Here is a 21,956-nt window from a genome sequence, read left to right on the forward strand (position 1 = left end):
CTTGGGAAGGGGTCAGTAATGAACTACGGTAAAATTATCAAGAACTTGTTGCATATATGACTTGGTGGTATAAACACGTCCTTTTACATTTCGACAAGTCATTTTTCCATTTGGTGCAGATTGTGAGAGTGATTAATTTAGGGCAGGAATAAGGTAAGGACCAGAAATGTTTGTTACAAATATTATATGATACACTGGAATGATTTTACATTTTGACTCAGTGTTTTGAAGTGGCCAGTTATAAAAATGTTCCCAATAGTCCAACAAACAAACAAACAAAACAAACAAAGTGAAGACTTTATAACAACTTGGTGAACCTGTCCTATTGCAGTTTGAATATGATCTATATTCAAGTGCTTTCTTGTCCAAAACTTGACAAATTTCTGCAGGCGTGGTGTAGATATTGGAAGAGTCTGTTTTATCTTTGCTTTATTATCACTGAAATTAAAATTCCCTTCTCATAGCTGTGTTATTACTACCTGATAAGATGAGGTTGGGCAAGGTAGAGAAAAGGTGCCTTCTCTGGGGAACGCAGCTGCACAGGGCACAGCAGGGCTAGTGTGCAGTGTCTTGTGAACATTGAAAAAGAGCCCCCCCTTCTCTCAGCAGACAAAGCTTTCATCCGGGCACAAGACTGGACCAGTGGAGGCAAGCTGGGTTTCAGCCCCAATTTTCCTTCTGTTCTGCTGCCTTATGCAGCCAGTGATTTGTCTAATAAAATCCAGCAGCCCTGGTCATTACACAGGAACCCCAAAAGAATCCTGCCCTGGAAGGAATCAAGTCTTAATTCTGGCTCCTTCATTTTTCAAATTTTTATTTTACGTTTTTTTAGTTGCTCAAGTCCTTTTTATTTTGAATTTCCTTTTAATGAAGAAAGCTAGCCAGTGCAAAGGGGACAGACATTATATGCCTAGGATAAGCAATAAATATCACTTCTTTGTTGACTGCTGGGTTGCACAGGTGATGTCATTTTTCAAACGTATCATAAGGAAGGTAGAACCTCTGCTGGTACAGAAGTGTTTATTGAATAATAATAATAATAATAATAATAATAATAATAATAATAATAATAATAATAATAAGCTCCAAATCTTTGGAAATAATTGTTTCTTATTCATATCCTGTGTAACATGATATATAATTTATTCTTTTTAAAGCCTGATGTGTTCTGGTGAAAGAGATTTTCTTTGTCATATTTGTCATTAGAAAAGTGTGGAAGTAGAAAATAGTATATTTATTTTTGTGAATATGTAGTCATCTGGATTGGCTAGTGAAAGAAAGATCCCTTCACTTACTCAACTCAGTTAAGCTAGACTCTGTGAAGATAAAAATGAATATTTATCATGGTTTTATGCATGTTTAGTTTACATTTATTGGAAAGTATAAAGTTTGAATGTAGATTCTCTTTTCTGTCTCTCAAAACACACACACATACATCCACACACACAGTTTTATATATGCATGTATCTTTAGATACAGAGTTCCCAGAAGTCAGAACAGAAGGGTCTTCGGCAGGTGAAGTTATACTTTATCATAAAGTGTTCTTTGACTTTGATTTTGCGTGAATAATATCAATAATAATTATTATGCTGCTGTTTCTGCCACAGCTTTTTCTACTACTAGCTAGTGTTTATTAAGAATTTAATGTGGGCCAGGTACTTTTCTAAGAACTTTACATGGATGTGCACACTGTTAATCCTCACAACAACCTTATGAGGTCTACTGGTGAAGAAATGAAGGAAGAAAAATGGTAATTAATTAGTAAATATTACAGAAAGGATTGGAACCCAGGCAGTCTGACTCTGCAGCCAGTGATCTAAATGACTACACAATACAGCTTCCCAGTAGCAGTGATGTGTGCATAGGTTTTGAGGGAAAAGTCATTTAAAACTGTTTCATTTGGATGATTGCTGAATTTTAAAACATTTTTAGGCATTTGTTTAAATTACAGGGTTTTAAATCTCTAAACTTTATAAGCAAGGATGAAATGACAGGTCTTATGACTAATAGGTCATAAGAGTGTTTATCAAATAGCAAATGTACGTTGCATTCTTTAGCTGTCTCTCCTCAGTTTGCATAATTCCTGGATGTTTACTAACCAGGATAAGATTTCCTAAAGAAGCTAAGAAGCGTAGAGGATAGGATTAGCCACTGCGGATTTTCTGTGTGTGTGTGTGTGTGTGTGTGTGTGTGTGTGTGTGTGTGTGTGTGTGTGTGTGTGTGTGTGTGTGTGTGTGTGTGTGTGTGTGTGTGTGTGTGTGTGTGTGTGTGTGTTTGCATGAAGCCAGGGAAAAGGAAGAAAATGACTGGGGAAGGAGAGGAAGGGGAAGATGGAGGAAGTTAACTTGAAAATCTAAGGATAGACCAAGTAGCACTGTCAAGAAGATACTCTTTACACTGACTATAGGTAAAAGGTAACTAAGAACAATTCAAGGATGAAAAGGATAGCTGAAATATTTACTGCATTCATTTATACAAGTAAACATATGTTAAATCAAAAGCCATACAGATTCATTGTCAACTTCAACATTCGATTACCCAAAGAAGATCACTTTTCTAAAATGCATTTTGGAGTCTATATGTGATCTTTTATTTTTCCTTAGGCACTGAAAATGAAGATGCTGAAAGGGATTATCAAAATGAAAATCAAGCAAGTTGGGTCCAACGAATGATAATGGCCTTGGTGAGTGATTCACCTTTATTCAATACCAGAGAAGGACGTGCCGGGAAGGTGCACAACTTCATGTTGGGCTTGAATCTCAATACATCTTATCCACTGTCTCCTTTGAGAGACTTTACCACGCAGGACTCCTTCGATGATGATGAACTGGATACAGCTGTAGCAGGTCAGTACACAAAATACAATCGGTGCAAACTAATTCAGAAGGTATTTATTCCTTCTCTGGGGAAAAGCATTTTATTATTATTAGGACTTATTTATTTGTACTTGATTACAACAACATGCATTTAATGTGTGAAGGGCTTTAATTACTGTTTCTGTTTTTTGCATTTTTTGGAAGAAAAAATTACATTGGACAGGAAATGGCTTAGTCATGTCAGTATAGAAAAAATTCAATGAAGTATTGAGAGGGACCTTAGATCCTTCCTCTCTGTATTGGTCAAGAATTACCCACAGAAAATAGAAAATCCTCCCCTCACTTAACTGAAAGGGATGTAAAGTAGGGAATCAGGTGCTTGCAAAGTTGTTTCAAGGCTTGGAGGATGAAGCTCCAGGCTGAGCTTCCAGGAACACCTCCAAAAACATTTCAGAATACCTTGGCAATTATGCTCAGCAGTAGAAATAGCAGAAACTATTTAGCCTCTGTTTCATTTCCTCCTTTAAATCTAAATCTCACATGAGTGTTTCTCCTTGGCAGAGGCCAGGTCTCAGCAGAACTGGAACTGCAAGGGAATCTGGTAAATGTGGTCCTTGGCCTAAGTCCCCAGTGCAGTGCAGTAACACATGCAGCGTAAGGGATGGAATGCAGTTGAGTGAGCCAGTCTGCAGTGTCCATCAGGCTATCAAATCCATCCATCCCCTCAGGTCTCAGGAAGGTTAGATAACTTTCTTAAGGCCACGCAGTAATAAGCTCATCATTTTCAGGTTTGTCACTTAGCCAGATCCCCTAGAATGATTCCCTTTATTCTTTACTTGCATGCACACTATAAATTAAAAGTTAAATTTGCTTTGGTGACTAATCAATATGTAATAATCTTTCTTGTAATGATCCTGTCATCCTAAATTTTTCTACTTCACCATGCCGTCATCCTTCCTTAACCGTGTAAATGTCATTTCTCAGTCATTTCTGCCTAAGGACTGACAGGATGTTATAAAAAATTAAATGGGATATTTCCAAAAAAATTTCTACTGCCCTTTGTTTAAACATCATACCTATAAAGTATTGGCCAAAATTAGGATATAGCTTTAGATTTTGTTGTTGTTTGGGTAGTGCTGTTTCTATTTGTTGCTTGGCCTTAATGGGAATTGCTGAAGCAAAAGTGACCCCTGTTATTTAACAAAAGATGAGTAGAAACTCACTGTAGTTTGCATTATGTTTATGGCATCAGAGTCTAGGATCTGAGGTAGGTCTGATTACATACTTGTAATCCAAACTCTTTCATATTAACTATAATTAAAGTCATTTGTGATAAAGTCAATGCTTATCTTAAAATTCATCCAAAATAAAAATAACCATACAATCAGTGACATTATTTTTCTTGTTTTGCGGCACATGATTGTGCTATTGCTGTTGCAATGCCAATTAAATGTATCTCCCCTAGAAACTTGTGCTTAATAGATGAATGACAATGAGCTTTAGAAAAAAATTTATAGAGCATTTATAGTCTATAAAGAATCATCACATAAAAAATGATAATTGGCTTCGAAAATAACTTATACTCATAGAGCATTTGTAATCTGTAGAGACTCTGCAGTTATTTTACCCTATAGAAAAGGAAGCTAATTCTAACATGTTTGCCTAAAATTGCTCAGGAGAGCTGAGATTGGGACACAGGATTCTTGACATTTTTCCTAAGCCTTTCCCTTCCGCTGCACACCCTCCCCTGTAGCTCTTTTGTTAGTCATTGTCTTGCTGATGTAAAAATGGAAGTTTTTTATTACATCTGTTTTACATTATTACTTTGGTTACATCACACAGCTCCTTCTGTGGTTTGCACAGCACACATTCTACACTCCACATTTTAACAACTTCCTGGTATGTAAATTCTGTGGTGTTGGGGTTGTCAGATAAAATATAAAATGTCCAGTTAAATTTGGATTTCAAATAATACGTACATCTGTATATAAATAATGCATATATAATCCTTGCAACATTTGGAACATACTCACACTAAACCATCATTTGTTGAACATCTGAAATTTAAATTAAACTGGTATCCTGTATTTTTCTTAGCCAAATTTAGTGACCTTAGGAAGTGTGCCTCATCTTTCTCACTTTTAAAAAAATTGTCCTGCATTTTTATCTTCCTTCTTTCCTCTGCTCATTTTTGTATTCACCTAGTAGTTACAGAGCACCTAGAATGTGCGTGGTTCTTGAAATCCAGTAGTCGTCAAGACAGTTGTAACCCTTTCCCTCATTGAGATTGAAATTATTTCCTGGTCATTCCTCAAGATTTCGATTCATGGAAGGATTTTTATACTTTAGTTAACAATGACAGAAAAGTAGAATAAAATTAAAAACCAGCAGTCTTGATCCTGATGGAGATGTAAGTCAGTGAGGATGCAACAAACTTAATTGAGAAACTATTAATCTGCAGACTAAGAATATGGATTGAATGTGGATGTTTTTTTCCTCTCCATAGGATTTGGAGAATAAGAGTTGTACTTTACCATGTCTGACTCCTTCCTTCATTCAGTGCCTTGTGAAAGAAGGGTGATAGACAGTTTTCATAAAATAACATGAGAAAATACAAAATATCGATCATTCCAAAATATGGTATTATATAGGCTAAATATTTTTTCTTTTTTTTAAAAAAAATATCATTATGTAATGTAATTGATTTTCATGGCCCTTTACCAATTCCTCCCTTTCCCCCTTCCCCCTCCCCCTTTCCCACATCCCTCAACCTTAGCTCTGTTCACTTCTCTTAACAAGTTCAGGGAATTATTGTAATTATTGTGATTTTTTTCCTTCTATTTATTTGTTTGTTTATTTACTTATTTATTTTTATTAGCTCCCACATAAGTGAGAACATGCAGTATTTTTCTGTGGCTGGCTAATTTTGCAAAACATAATTTTGTCTAAGTTCATCCATGTTTGCTGTGAACGGCAGGATTTCATTCTTTTTCATAATAGAGTAGCATTCCGTTGTGTAAATATACCACATTTTCCGTATCCACTTGTCTGATGATGGGCTTTTAGGCTGGTTCCAACTCTTGGCTATTGTAAACAGAGCTGCAGTAAATATGGGATGCAAGTATCCCTTCAACATGGTGATTTCCATTCCTTTGGGTGTATACCTGGCAGTGGGATTGCTGGATCATATGGCACTTCTATCTGTAGCTGTTTGAGGAACATCCATACCATTTTCCATAGTGGCTGCACCATTTTACAGTTTCACCAACAGTGTAGGAGGGTTCCCCTTTTTCTGCTTCCTTGCCAGCATTTGTTATTCCCAGTCTTTTTAATATTAGCCAGCCTAACTGCAGTGAGATGATATCTCAGTGTGGTTTCAGTTTGCATTTCCTGGAAGCTGAGTGATGTTGAACATTTTTTCATGTGTCTGTGGTCCATTCTTATATCTTCCTTTGAAAAAATGCCTATCCAGTTCCTTTGCCCGTAAATTCTTACACTGAGATATTTTGAAATGTTCTAACCTAAAATTGTTTTAAATTAATGGTCTTTAGAAAGAAATTTAATTTTTATTTCTCAGTGTATATCTCATTAAAATCACATTTTATTCATTTTGTATTTATTCAACTGAAAAATGTGTATGGGCTATGGATTTCAGTAAAAAATGATTTCAGTAAATTTAGTGACAAATTTATTCAACTTTATCATTTACAGACCAACTTTGCTAAAAATAATTGTATTTTAAACTGAATTTAATGAACTGATTAGAGCTTTTTCAGAAAAGGTCCTCAGTAAGATTGATCCTGTTTATCTTCATCTGGTTGTTTCTATGTTTTAGAATAACCATATGTTTGTAATGAAAAGTTAAAATGTTTATCACAAACTGTGATCATTTTGGTTCATAAAGTCTTCATTAAAATTCCTATTTATAATATAGCTAAAATGCCACAGTTTAATTAAAACATTAATTAAGGCTATTTCTCTTTTAATTTTGTACTCCCCATGCAAAACCATATAGGTAGAGATTTTTATATAATCTAGGTATTATGTTAGAAAAATCTCACACTTTAGTTTATTCTATAGTGATTTTCTTACACAAATTAAAATTTGAGTATCTTAGAATTAAAACATCTCAACCTGAAATGAGAAAAATTGCACTATTTTTGTGTCTATTACTTCACCTTACAGACTGTCTTCTGAAAACACAAGAAATTGTAAGATGACAAAATTCCCTTCATTTGTTTACTGCAAAATAGTTGTATACCTATATAAACTGTTTTTAGAGAAGCTGTTCATTAGTTACATGACTTTTTTCCTGTTTACTTTTGTGTTTATTTTCTGTGACATACACCATCTGGGATAAGAAACCAAGACGTGAGTTAATTTAGGCTAGAGTTCAAAACATAGACATCCAAATATTTGTACATTGTAAATTAAATCTGTGTGATGTATTTAAAAAATGACCATCACAAATATCCACAGCTGAATTGCTTTGAGGAAATATTACATGGTTGTAAAACATAGATATGTTTCCATATCGATCGGAGAACCTGATGAACAAATTCACTGGATTGGAAACTATATGCTTTAAGTTATGGGAAAATATTCTTTCATAGTGGCATTTATCCCACTCTTTCTATGACATTTTAGTAGATATCATACAATAAATCAGGTTCAAGTTCAAATAAATTTGGAAAAATTGAAAACTCTTTCTCCCTCTTCAGGATGCAATGTACTCTAATGAGATTAAGCCCTACTTAAAGGTGCCTCAAGTATAGTACTTTAGAAACAGACTGGATTATATTTGAATACCAGATGGGTCTTTTATTAGCTGGACAATCTCGAGCAGTTACTTAACAAAAGCCTCAGTTTACTTATCAATTAGAAATAATTGTGTTGTCTACCTCATGGAGTTATTGTGGGGATTAATAACATCTTCACACAAAGTGTGAAGAATAGGAAACAATATAATTGGCTATTACTTTAAGTTATAGAAACTTGTCTTTCTTGAGACAGGATCCTATTTGATCATGGAACTCTTTTGTGTATGCAACATCTGTTTGTATCTTGCAAAACTATGCTCTTTGCAAAAGAATTAAGAAACAATAGTTACTGTTTTTGTTTGTTTGTTTGTTTGCTTTTTCAGACAACGTGGATGTCCCTACAGGATATTGTGCTAAGTGAAATAGCTAGTCACAGAGAGACAAATACTGCGTTATCTCACTTATATGTGGAATTTTAAAAAGTGAAACTCATAGAAATATAGAGTAGAATGATGCTTACCAGAGCCTGGGCACAGAGCGTAGTTGGGGGAAGGGGAGACATTGGTCAAAGGGTACAAAGTTTCATTTGGACACAAGGAATCAGTTTTGTGACTATAATTAATAATAATGTATTATATATTTCAAAATAGCTTAAAAAAAGAAAGAATTTTAAATATTCTCACCAAAAATAAATGATAAATATTGGAGGTTACGGATGTGTCAATTAGTCCGATCACATTCCACAATGTATATATGTAATGAAACACCATATCATAACTCATAAATATACACAATTATTGTTTGTCAATTAAAAATAAAATAAAACAAACAACAAAGAAACACTACTTACTGTCAGTTCATCTTGGAGGTTGGAACAATGGTGTTTAACTACATGCCAGAACACTGGGAATTGGTTCATAATGATTTTTACTTCACGTGCGATCTTGGATTTAAGAAAGGGCAAAGGAGACTACAACCTTCCTGATGAGAAAGGGCAAATCAAGCAGAATATGAGAGAGATGATCTGTTTTTGGTTAATCTTTTAGTTAAAATTTTTTTAAAAAATGAGTTTATGAAGCCAAAAATGTATTTATAAGTTATTGTACTTTAAATTATATGAGGGAAAGTCACTGCATATAAAAATACTTCCATTAATGTATTTCAAAATATTTGAAATACACATGTTAATTAAACACATATATTAATGTAATTTTAATAATTGATAGAAATATGTATAGATAGCCTTTATGCATCACAGTTTAATTTTTATATTATCCATTTTAAACCCTTTTAGTTTTTTGGCCATGCCACTCTCCGAAGTAATAGTGTAACACTGTGCATAGGGCACAGTCTTTGTGGACCTGTTTTGAAGTCTTGACTCCCACTATCTGTGTGAAACGGGACAATCTATTTTACCTCTTTGAGCCTCAGTTTCATTATTTTTAAGCTGGCTATCTCTTTTGTAAAATCTTATAAGCATGGGAAATCTTATATATGAAATTGCTAATACACAATAGACACTCAGTATAAATGAAGTTGCTTTGAGAAGTAGGAGTAACCAACTAATGATTTTTCAGCCTCTTATTAAAATATTTAAAAACGAATAAAAACCAAAGATTCACAATTTTTCACCTTTAAAAATTTCATATACATAATTTTTAAACTAAAAATTTCAGAGGAATAAATGTTAACATCAGCTTTGATAATCTCTCTCTATTTTAATTTTACATTCTTTAAACTCCAGGTCCTGTGATAGAAGTTAGTAACTTGGTTGGTGGCAAAGTACATTGTCAATACAATCTATAAACACTTTTTAAGAACAGAGAATTAACCTGTAGATAATTATTTAAAGAATGATTTCTCTTCTATCTTCTTGTTGCCCTAGGAGTTAGCCTTGGACATAGGAAGCCTTTTATCTTCTTCCTTTATTATTTATCCATATGACCTTACATATGTCTTTAAAAATAGCTTTTTTTTATAGCATATATGTTTTTCATTTAAGACCATTTGTTCATGTCTTCGCTCTTTCCTCCAGTTATTTTGGGCAGTACAAATTGTTTCAGCTGTAAAATCGTTTCCTCTTTATTTATAAACCTCACTAGTAAGTGGTTGTTACATTCATTTGGTATTCAGTATTTTAGAGATGAAAAATTTTAATAGATCTGAAAAAACACATGACTTCTGTTAAGCGTAGAAAGTTAGGATATTAATTTTTTAACAGTAACTATGCCAAATTGTCATTTAAAAACCTCTTTCAATTTATGTTGAATAAACTTTATGGCTAATTATGTCATAGGTGTTTTTATTTCAGCTTTCCTTAATGAGGAGGATTGTGGATTTAATTGTACAGTTGAATTTAAATATTTGCCATCCTTTTTGACCTCTTGATCTGAAAAAGTAATGATTAAAATAACTATAAGAGAACTATAGTCAATCTCATTCTTACTTAGGAACACGTGGAGAAAACTAACACATTAGGTTCCCACTGTGTGCTGAGCATTTTCTTGGATACTTTAACGATGCTTTTTTAACGTAATGCTCACAATTCCATTAGAAAGGTATTAACTACATATTTTATAAGTGATTCTGTACACACAGGTCTCTCAGACTCTAGTTTTTGTTGTTTCCCTCACGAGAGTACTTACAAGTGGAATTGAAAAGCTCGCCTAGAGAGCATACATGTCTGGTGTGAGCACCGTGACTCCATTTGGCTGCAGTAGACCTCCTCTCGAGCTCTGCCAGCCTCCTTCCTAACAGAGCAGGTGGGAACATGGGTGTGGACAAGGGACGGAGCAAAGCAGTTGTGTGGAATTTCATCCTGTTCAATTCCAATCAGTTCAACTCCGGTCACGTTTTTTTCCTGGGAAGTAGGAGCAGCACACATGTGAGGAGTAGCATGTTACCAATATTACTTTTTTTATAAAACTAATGATCTCTAGGTCCTGCTTTTTTTTCAGACTCCCTGTCCTCTCATTCCATTCTTCTGTCCTCCAGCCACACTGGGTTCTTAGCTGTTCCTCAAACATGTAAAACCTCATTCTGCCTCAGGGCCTTTGCTCTAGATTTTCCTTCTCCTGGGAAACCCCCACCCCCAATTCTGCTCCCCAAATCTTTAGATGGCCAGTTCTGTACCATTATTCTTGTTTCAGCTTAAGGTTTCCTTCTCAGAGAGGTGTCCCCTGACCATCATTATATTTCCCTCTATTATTTTCTTCATTGTATTTATTGCTGTCTGAACTCTTTTGTTCATGCATTGGTTTACTAAGTTATGGGCAGTGTACACAGAATGTGAGCTCTGTTAGAGCAAAGTTTGTATCTTTCTTGTTCAGTGCCTAGAATTGTAGCCGAATAGTAGTAGACAGTACCTGTTTGCTGAGTGTGTCGGTTGGATTATTTTCTTGGACTTCCACCTTAGAGTGGAATGCATGCTTGCCCTAGATAGGGGAGCGTGGGATCCATCCAGATCTTGCTACTCCCCAGCTATGTCACTTTAGAGATGCCTTTTAATTTGTTCCACCCTCCATTTATAGATGTCCTCTATCTCACCTGTGAGTTATATGAATTATACAAGATAATGTATGAGGAAATGTTTTTAAACCAGGAAAGACCTATGCAATGTGAAGTAATACTATTAAATGGATCATGGCTTAGAATTAATACGACGACCTGAGCTAAGGACTTTCCATGCGTTGTCCCACCTAATCCTTAATTCAACCACCTTATTTGACTTTTATCCTGATATTACCATTGAAGAAATTAAGACTTAAAGATAATGATTAGTTTACAATTGCTGAAGTTGGATTCATGCTCAGCTCGCCTTGTCTCCAAAGCCTGAAGGCCTAATCATGTGGAATTCTGTTTCTCAAATTTCCATCAATCATTTTTATATGTGTGATAATGTTGAATAATCATTTAATTCATTCTTATTTTGTCTTTATTTCTGTTTTTAAGATCCTGATGAATTTGAGCAAATATATGAGCCTCTGGATGTTAAAAGTAAAAAGATCCATGTGGTAGACAGTGGGCTTACGTTTAACCTGCCGTACCCCTTGATCCTGAGACCTCAGCGGGGGGTTGACCTCATCATCTCCTTTGACTTTTCTGCAAGGCCGAGTGACTCAAGTCCTCCATTCAAGGTAAGGAGACTTTACGTGGCATTCCAGTGTCTACCACATTCTCTTGCATGCCTTGTGGATCTTTTAGTCCTCCTGACTCCAGTTTCATATCCCTTTAGCCTATTTTCTACATTTTTATGAGTAGTATTTCTAAAATGCAGATGTGGTCCCATCACTCCCCAACTTTTAAATGATTCCAATGAGCTCAATAAAGTTCAGAGTCCTGAGCAGGACAAGAATGATATAATGGATCAGAAGTTTAAAAAGGAAGTTAGGCTGAGATTTGGAAGTTAGCAGGTCAAAGACAATGAAAACTATGCACAGAGAGGGTATACCTAGAGAAGATAAGCGGATTAGAATAGGACCTTGAAGAACAACTTTATCAAAGGAAAAGGAAGAAAACAAAGTGTACAGTGTTATGAAAACCGAGTGAAGATCTTTAACTACATGGCCGTCTTTAGTGAACTGGGTGGGCAGTTTCAATGGGTTTGTGAAGGCAGAAGTCAGATTGGAGTCGTTTGAGGAATGAGTGGGACTTCAAAAAATGGAGATAATTCTATAGATTATTCCAGAAAGAAGGAGATAGACTATCTGGAAGAGGATGTGCAGAAGAAGAAAACCGTGTGTGTGTTTTTTATGGGGGGGGAGGGGTTGTTAATAGAAGAGATTTAAGCATGTTTAAATACTGATCCCTAGGAGTCATCAATGGAAATATTATTAGAAAATAGAGAGATGAGGCATATGATAGAGTCACATCTCTGGACAGTTATAGGGATGGGAAGTGGGAGAGGGATACAAAGATACAGGTGGAGAGCGCTATAGAAATGTTTATACCGAGGCAAGAGAGGAGGGGAAATAATGGCTGTGAATGGAGATTCATTGTTAGGCACGGAGAAGAGAAGTTGAGAAAGTACTCATCTGATGTCTTCTAGCTTTTATAGGAATTAGGAGTCGAGTCTTCTTTCGAGGATGAGAAAAAGGAGGTAGTGGCGTCAGGACTGTGGGGAGAATAAAAGTCTGCCTTCGTGAAGAAATGAGTAAAGGTTCTGAATAGGCTGATGTATGAGGACTGCCAGGCCACAGTGTTATCTCTTCCCTCTTCCTGGAATCCCAAGCAGTCTTTGGACGCATCTCAAACGTCATCTTTCTTGATTTCCACCCTTACTAGTATAGTGAAGGTATATAAGACTTAGTAAGTTCCTCTAATACAGCAATTATCGTGGTCTACTGTATGTGCTTATTTACACAGATATTGCTTTCACTATCTGCAAAACTATTTAATGTGTTTGCTCTGTTTTAATCATTTGATCTTTATTGCCTTATAAATGCTGGCCAAAATGTGAATATATAGGACATTTTTTATTGGTGAATGAATGAAACACTGTAAGCAAGATAGAGTGGTTATCCTCATTACATAGACTAAGAAAAAGAAACTCAGAGATTAAGTGAGACAATCCATGATCAACCAACCAGGAAGAGTCAGTGATAACTCAGGTTCTCTGACTGCACATCTGGTTTCCTTTCTAATATACAATGATTCAACTGCTCTTAAGACGAATAATGGTTATCATTGTAACTCTTAAATATTTTTTAAAACCTCACATTTTCAAAATGCTTTCATGTTTGATGTTTTTTTAGGCAGTAAGTGGTATTTAGAAAAGGAAACAAGGATCAGTGAGATGAGATCTCATCAACAAATTAAATAGAATACTGTGTGAAATGAGTTTAGCCCAGGACCTGGCTGGGAAGGGCTGGTTAAGAAATGGTAGAGCTTGGATCGAATTCCAAGGCTGCAGAATGAGAATCTGATACCTGTTACCAGTTGCCTCTTTTGTGCACACTGTGTGTGTCCTCTTTTCCACTCTGTATATTGTGTACAGCAGTGAAGGGGAAAACATGGTTCCTGATATCTGTAACATTTTGGCTTTTTTTGAGGGGAAAGACTTTTATACATTTGAAGGGAAACTGAGAAACTTATTGTTAAATGGTTATTTGGGTTTATATAAGTATATGTATTATTGGAGATCAGTATAAGAATAGATTGGTGTATCCTGGAGTTGATGAACAGGAACATAAATGAAATAGGATAAACATGGCACAGAGATGGCCATGAGCACATCTGAGGGACTGGAGTGACCTGATTGGAAGTGACAGATATTATGCTGTCATCAGGAGAAGTTAGGGGGAGAATTTAAGATTAGGAAATTTAAGATAGGAAATAGAGAATCAGTGGAAGATTTCCAGCAGACAAATGACTTTATAAACTTGGAATGTTAGAATGATTAATTTGACAGTGGAAAGTAGGATGAGTTGGAGAATGGAGAGCAAAGGATTAAAATGAAAGGGATTTATCATAATCCAAGCACAGGATAATAAAGTACTGTACTGGTGACTATGACCCATGAGGAACAAAGGGGGATGGGTTTCAGTGGATGACTTAAGAAGCTAGCTTAGAAATTGGTTCTGGTGGTGAAAGACACTGTATTATTCATTTCACCAATGGGACTGTAAAATGTCAAAGCCATCATTTTATATATGAATCACAGCTCCACTACCTCAGTGAGTTGATATTGGAAGGAGGTTTCAGAATATTACTTTTTACCTCTAAAAAGAATCATTATGCTCTGCAGTACTTTATTTTCATCCATCCATCCATCCATCTATCTATCTATCTATCTATCTATCTATCTATCTATCTATCTATCTATCTATCTATCTATCTATCTACCTATCTATCTATCTATCTATCTGATGCTTCAGCTTTGCTTTTTAATAATTTAAGACTGACACATGGCCATCCACTCCTGAAGAGTCTGACCTTCTGGACAATGTTCAGACCCATCCCCTGCTCCTCCCCCCCAGGCTTCCTGCTGCCCACCTGCCCATCCACAGCTCTGCAGTACTTTAAAAATGCATATTGATTATTTGTGACTGAGTATATACTTGTAAAACATATGAATATTTGGGCTATATGTGAAGTACTTCTAGACAACAGCTGCTAATATTATTGTATTTTCTTCTAGTATTTCTTCAGAGTGTGTGTTTGTGTGTGTGTCCACTGGGGACATATAATTTTGCCTTCTGCTTCTTTACACTTACAACTATACAGTGAGCATTTTCCCATGCCATTAAATATTTTTTAAACATAATTATAAAGATATGGTAAGATAAATATAAAAGGTATGCCTAAAAGTTAATAAAAGATATATAGTATCTCTATACATGGATATACAATAATTTAACAATGCTCTATTTTCATTTTTTAGATTATTACTGTCCTGCCACTTTTTTTCTATAGTCGTCATCTTTGAAATGAATCTTTAATCACATTTTTATTATTTCCTTAGGTTGGCTCTAGATGTATATATCCCTTTATGACTTTTAACAAATATTTTCAGATTGGTTCCTTAAAAAGCTGAACCAATTTACATACATTACTATATGTGAGCCTCTATTTGGACTTTGCTGGCATGAAAAAAATATTAAAAATAAAGTAAAAAATATTGCAATATAACAGAAAACCACACATTTTTGCTTCAGTTTTCTTTCTTTGCTTGTGAGATTAAATCGTTTGCCATGCTTATTGTATATCTATGCTTTTAAACTACTTTTAATTGAATTATTAGTGTTGCTGCTGTTGATTAATAAGCATTCTCCTTACATCTTAAGGACATGGTCTTATTTTTTCTGTTGATTAATAAGTATTCTCTTACGTCTTAAGGACATTGTCTTATTTTTGCAAATATGATCTAATTTCATTTGCATTGAAATTTTTATTTCTAATTTTATTGTTTTAAATATTTATGTAGTGACTTCTCCCATTGCTTTTAACCTTGAAATTTTATTCATATGTCTCACCAAAATTAAATATGCATCAATTTTTTTATGAAATCCTTTAAAAATATTTTAGCTCATTAATATTTCTTAATATGTTGAGTGTGTAATAACACAATCCTGTGTAACCTTTTTTCCCCCACATTATTTTGTGATTTTTATAAACTATATACCATATTATTATTATTATAGCTCAAAAGGGTCTGTTTTGTGTTTATCTGTTGTACTTCACTGGCGTATATGACAATCTGACAAGTCTTATCTAAGTAACATACTGCATTTTAATAACTGTAGCTTTATTATATGTTTACTATCTTAGACAGCTTGTCTCTTTCTAACTGTGCATTCTTATAGATGTGCTTTAGAATTATTTTTTCAATTCCTTTCTTCCCACCCCTTTCCCCAAATGTATATATTTCCTTTCATTATTGATTTTGTATCCTATTGCTCTGATAATAATTAATCATATTTTCAGAGATATATAAAGGAAATTGTAATATATCACATATAATACATTTTTTTTTTTTGGTTTCCGTAAATGAACTTCAGCAAGTTCAAATTTAAAAAAATGAACTTTTCAGGCTTACTTGGAATATTGACAGTACTTTCTAAACCTATGAGTGTTGTTACAAAAATATGCATTTCTAAATTGTTCTAAAAGATTACCCAAATATAGTTTATAAATTGATAAAAATATTACACTATTAATGCCAAAATAGAATATTTACTTTAGCTATAGTATAGTAAGGTTTAAAAATTGATAAGGAGTCTACATGAAGTTCATTTGATAAGAGAGAAAAAACTCCAATGTAATAATTGGATAAATGCAATATGATTTTATTAAGGCAATTAAATAGTGAATCATTTTTTATTTTTGAGACTAAAATATAGACACCATTTTTCATAAAAGAATAGAGCATAAATGTTGGCAAAAATTAGAACCATTGAATTTATTTCATATTCATTAATAATTCTAGTATCTTATTAGTATAGTTAAACCTCAAATTTTGCCAGGAATATGTAGAAAGGTGGAAATCATGGCTTTTGATAAAAGCAACCACAGTTTATGTTATATTGTCATTGTAACTGGCTTTGAAAGTTAGTGACGTCAATGTAAGTGTTTTATATATATATATATATTTAGATTACTTAGCACATACTCTAATAGTCTGATATAAAGAGTCTCATGATTCTAAATATTATTCCTATTGATTTATTTAGGAAAAGCAACTCTGTGTTTTATTTTGTCAAGTTTCTTTTTATTAACCATTTCATAACTTAGATATATACATGTAAATTTAGTTCACCATTAGGGTCAATCCAAGGAAAATTCTAATGGGATTTGTGTTTAATTGTTGTTTGTGAAAATAAGCCAGGGTCTTCATACTCAAGCATGCAAAATAAACAGACTGTAAATTTGGTAGGGGAGCGGGGGAAGAGGGGACTTTGGGTTTTATTGAGGAGCAAACAAGCAAGGGACACAGAGGAATTCAGAGTTTACTGCTGGAGACATTTTTTCCCTTTATCTTACTAAATTTTACGGTGAGTAATTGATTTAAGTTATTATACCATAAATTATGTCATATTATGTCGCTTTATACTGACCATAAATCTGGGTTAGATTTTTAGTGCTCTTTTAAATATTTAATGACCAGAAGTCAGAAAAATGGGTTTGTTCTCTTTAAAAGAAAGGAAAGAAAGAAGGAGAAAAGAAACAAAGGGGGCTGGGGCCGGCCTGTGGCTCACTCGGTAGAGTGCGGTGCTGATAACACCAAGGCCACGGGTTCGGATCCTATATAGGGATGGCTGGTTTGCTCACTGGCTGAGCGTGGTGCTGACAACACCAAGCCAAGGATTGAGATCCCCTTACCAGTCATCTTTTAAAAAAAAAAAAAAAAAGAAAGAAACAAAGGGGGCAATGAGGGAAGGAGACGAGAAAGAAAGAAGGAATATTTAAAATGAGTCAGTTTTGACAAATGATAGAAGTAATGTATCCAAATTAAATTTATCTCCCTATATTTCACTCAGGGTCCAAATTTCTTTGAAACACACAAATAAAGGAAAAAGAATCTGTATTTTTCCACATGCACCTGATTTATTTGTAGACATTCAGGGCACGTTTTAGAACCTCTGCATGTGATTCATTTATGATTCTCAGGTTGGGTCACATCACAGTCAAACCAGTCCACACGCTAGCTTTGTGGGCACCAGTCCACCATGTGTAATGAAGGGAACTACCTAGCATTAAATGCAGCACTTCCAGATTTACCTCTTGTGCTAGTTTCCTGGAGGTGCTAAAACAACTTACCCCAAACATGGTGGATTAAAACAACAGGAATGTATTCTGTCACAGTTCAGGAGGGAGAAGTCGAAATCGAGGTATCAGTAGGCTTTGCTCCTTCCAAAGGCTCTACGGTAGAATGCTCCTTGTCTTTTCCAGCTTCTGGTGGCTCCGGGCATTCCTTGGCTCCAGGCATTCCTTGGCTCCAGCCTCTGCCTCCGTTTTCACATGGCCTTTTCCTTTGTGTGTATGTCTTCTCCTCTTCTGTCTCTTAGAAGGACAATTGTCATTGGAGTTAGGGTCAACTCATATAATCCAGGATGACCTCATCTAGAAATCCTTAATTATATTTGCAAAGAACCCTTTTTCCCAAATATGGTCACGTTCACAGGGCCCCGGGGGTTAGAGCATGGATTTATCTTTTAGGGGGTCGCCATTCAAACCACTGTGCCCATATTGGTCACTGAAGATCAGGTGTCTTGTGATGAGTAGATATACCCAGCATTAATTTCTCCTTAAATATTTTTATGAGTTTGTAGTAACTTCTTACTGAAGAAAAACGAAGAACTGCAAAGTGTTACGTAAACTCTATAGATCATTAGATATAGAAAATTATTTTCATGCCTATTGCATTACAAAGCTCTTGGATTCTGATACCAGCATGTCTTCTAATGGAAGTGAGAGTGACTATAACCATAAACTACTGAATTCTAAATTGTAGTTTCTGTCTGTTGTATCTTACATTAGTTACTTCAATAATTTTCAAAGATTCTGGTGACTCATTTATATGCAGTCCTTCTCCCTATTCTTAAAAATAGGTTTTAAATAATAAGAAACATCTTAGTATAGAAAGCACATATTCCAGGTTTGCACAGAAACAAAAAAAATCTCATTTCCTCTAATGATAAGCCAACTTATTATTTTATATATGTATTTATATGGATAAATATATTTTTCATATATTTAAAACATATGTTTTCATATTCTTGTATATGCCATTTCCTTTATTTATATATGAGTATATGCATTCACTCTTTGGTTTGAATATATTTCTGTTATTTAGATTATTTTTCCCCTCCTTCAAGACTTTCTAGTACGTTTTTGTACTCAAAAATGAGCATGAACATTTTACAAAGTACCGCTTTGAAGGATACTGTCAAATTTTTATCTCTAAAGAAAATGGTTTCAAATACTACGTTAAGTTTACTATTAATTAGTCTATGGAAATACGAAGTGTCTGAGGTGTCAAACAATAATCAGATGGATAGTCATAGTAGAACACAGACAGTTCTGGCGTGTTGCTGTAATTTGTGAAACAGCAATTTTTTGGCTGTTGTTCATTGCATTTTTCTAAAATACGTTTTTCAGACCAGTGTGCCTTACTCATAGTCTGTGTCATTATTTCTCAGCTTTTACAGAGGGAAACGAGACATCAGAAAGGAGATGGTTTTTCCATTCTGTAATCACAATCTTTGTAGTCATCAGTTCTTAATATGTTCCACATCAGGATCATATAAGAAAAGAGAAAGTTTCCATCTCTTCCTGATTCCTGTGTAAAATAATCTATCTAAAAATAGTCTGGCTTTTACTTCACGTAGTTCCGTTTCCCTCTTTCTCCACAAATCCACACATTATTGGTCATAGGCTTGAGTCATGTTTATAAACACTAGAAAGCTCTTTCTTTCCTTGTCCTCACGCAATTGCTCCACAGTGTGAACTTTTGGTTTTATTTTGATGTTGAATAATCATGTATGAATAATTGTGAACAGTGCTAGACAAGAAATAACAATCTGATTAACGCAACTGAATGGAAAAAAAAAGAAAGAGTTAATCGTAAAAGTTTTCTGAAGTTTCAAACAATAAATGACTCATACATATATGTGATTTTCAGTGAAACAGAGTTGTATTTACCTTTGTAGTATATGAAGCAAATGCTTTTATATACATTATATCCTTTGTTCTCCCTCATTTTTATTTCTTTTTAAATGATAGTGAGAGAGATAGTTGATCAACCTAAAATTCACAACATTCCAGAAGCATGAGTGGTGAAAGCTGAATGAAAAGTGTGTTTTTCTCTGAATTTCAGGTACTATGTTAAGTGCTTGTTTTCTCTGAATCTAAATTACTGACATTTTTCTACATTTAATCCTCACAGCAATTTGATAAGGAAGGAGATTGTATTAACTTTATTTTTGAGGCAGAAAAAGAATTGTTGAGAAATAAGGACCAGCTGAACTGTAGGTGAGATGGGAATGCGAGTCGGCTATCTCAGGCATAGTGAACAACCGAGTCCTTGTTTGTTGGTTGTTATTCATAATCCTTACATTACAATTAGGGGAGTGTCACTGCGTACTGCAGTGTCCCCAAATACATTGTTCCCTGTTGAGCTGTGCTGGCTAAGCAATTTTCCTCCAGTCACTCAGACAGCAAGTTAGGGTGTCTGTGTTGGAGCTGAGCCTTTCAAGCTGCACACTCCAGGCACACAACCTTCCATCCCCTTCCCCACCTCAGTCATACTGTGCTCTTTTATCTATTTATTTCTCCCAGGGATTGATAAACTCCAAAGCTTCAAGGACAGACTCTCTTATAACTAGAACACAGCGGGTGCTCAATAATAATTGTTGAATGAATTAATAAGTACTCTGAGGAAATAATACAGGTAGAATGCAAAACCTGTACTTTTTTCATAGCATTTTGCAGTTTTAAACACAAAGGGTTATTTGATTACTATTTCTCACTCACCAGGCTATAAATGCCATAACAACAAGAGCCATGAGTGTTTGACTCACTGTTTCATTCCCAGCTCCTAGCATGGAACCTAGATTGGCCACTCATCGTCGTGATTGACTGGGTCAGTCTGACGGCAAGAGTATTTGAAAGCACTACATTCTGATGTGCTTTATCCCCCAAACCTCCTCCCTGTAAGAATTTCTTTAATACTGTTTCTATCTCTCTTTCTTTTCTTTTTCTCTCTTGTTTTCCTCATTTTTTTCCTTCCATCTCTTTTCCTCTCTTTTCTGGTATTTATTTATCGGTCATTTGTATAGCGCTGAGTATGTGATAAGCACTGTTCTAAATGCTGTAAAATATTAATTCGTTTAATTCTAATAGCAATCCTATGAGATAGGTATTATTATTAACATCACAGTTTATATTTGAGGATAATGAGTACAGAGACATTGAGTTAAGAAACAAGCCTAAAGCCACAGAGCTTGCACTGGGCTCAGGCATCTGGCCCCAAAGTCTGTGCTTTTACCACTATGCTATTCTGCTTCTTATCCCATTCCCCCCAAAGCAGCACATAAATGGGAATGAGGTCTATTTGCTGAACCTCTCCATATTGATTTATTTCTGCAGTTTAAATTTATTATTTTTTATATACTTACCCGCTAAGCTAGTCAGCTTTGATGCAGAGACAAACCCAAAATCTCAGTGTCTGGCAACAAACATACACTTCTTGGTCATGTTACTTGTCAGCAGCTGCAAGTCAGCTGCTGTGGCTCTGTTCCATGTGTCTTCTCATTTTGGTGGGGGTGTATAATCTTACTAGGAAAGGAGCTAATACATAGAAACAACCACGCTATAAGCTGTGACGACTAACTAAGCTCTTGGTACCTCTGGGTGATCTACCCTTGGCCACTGCACATGTAATTGCTGAGGCCAGAAGCTCAATTTCTTTTTATAAACAGAAACCAAGAAAAGCTGTTGCAGAGCAACTCAAATATTTTTCATACATAAAATGAATGAACTTTTAATTGGCATTTTTTAACACTTTGGTGGAGATGATACAAATAAAAATCCAGTAACAGAGGGTTCTTTATTCTGCATCATCAGATTCTTTTTTTACTGCTAGGGTTAAAAAAACATTCACATGGTTATGAATACTCTGAACCCATAGTACATTTTTCTCTAGTAATTTCTTGAACATAATGTCATTCAGTTCAGTTCATCAATAATTTTTCAATTGCCTTCTGTGGAGCTAGCCCTGTGCCAAGAATTGACATATCAGTAGAGAGTTTGTTTGTGGTGTACTTTTATGTATTTTTGATATTGATGGGCTTCTTGAGAACAGGGCTGTTATTCATCCCTGCAAGGAGATCCTGCTGGCACATGGTAGACATCTAATGGATATTGAATAATGGTCAGGCCA

The 21,956-nt window shown here is 34.9% G+C and overlaps 1 protein-coding gene across 1 annotated transcript in view; it reads left to right on the forward strand.

Annotated features, from left to right (window-relative positions):
* The window catches only part of PLA2G4A (phospholipase A2 group IVA), a 247,567-nt gene that overhangs the window by 215,292 nt on the left and 10,319 nt on the right, over nucleotides 1–21,956 (forward strand). The window contains exons 13-14 of the mRNA XM_063105935.1: nucleotides 2,604–2,846; nucleotides 11,528–11,712. Of these exons, the coding sequence (XP_062962005.1) occupies nucleotides 2,604–2,846; nucleotides 11,528–11,712 (428 nt within the window). The remainder of the gene's footprint in view (nucleotides 1–2,603; nucleotides 2,847–11,527; nucleotides 11,713–21,956) is intronic.

This window comes from Cynocephalus volans, chromosome 8 (assembly GCF_027409185.1).
Source record: "Cynocephalus volans isolate mCynVol1 chromosome 8, mCynVol1.pri, whole genome shotgun sequence".
NCBI lineage: Eukaryota > Metazoa > Chordata > Mammalia > Dermoptera > Cynocephalidae > Cynocephalus > Cynocephalus volans.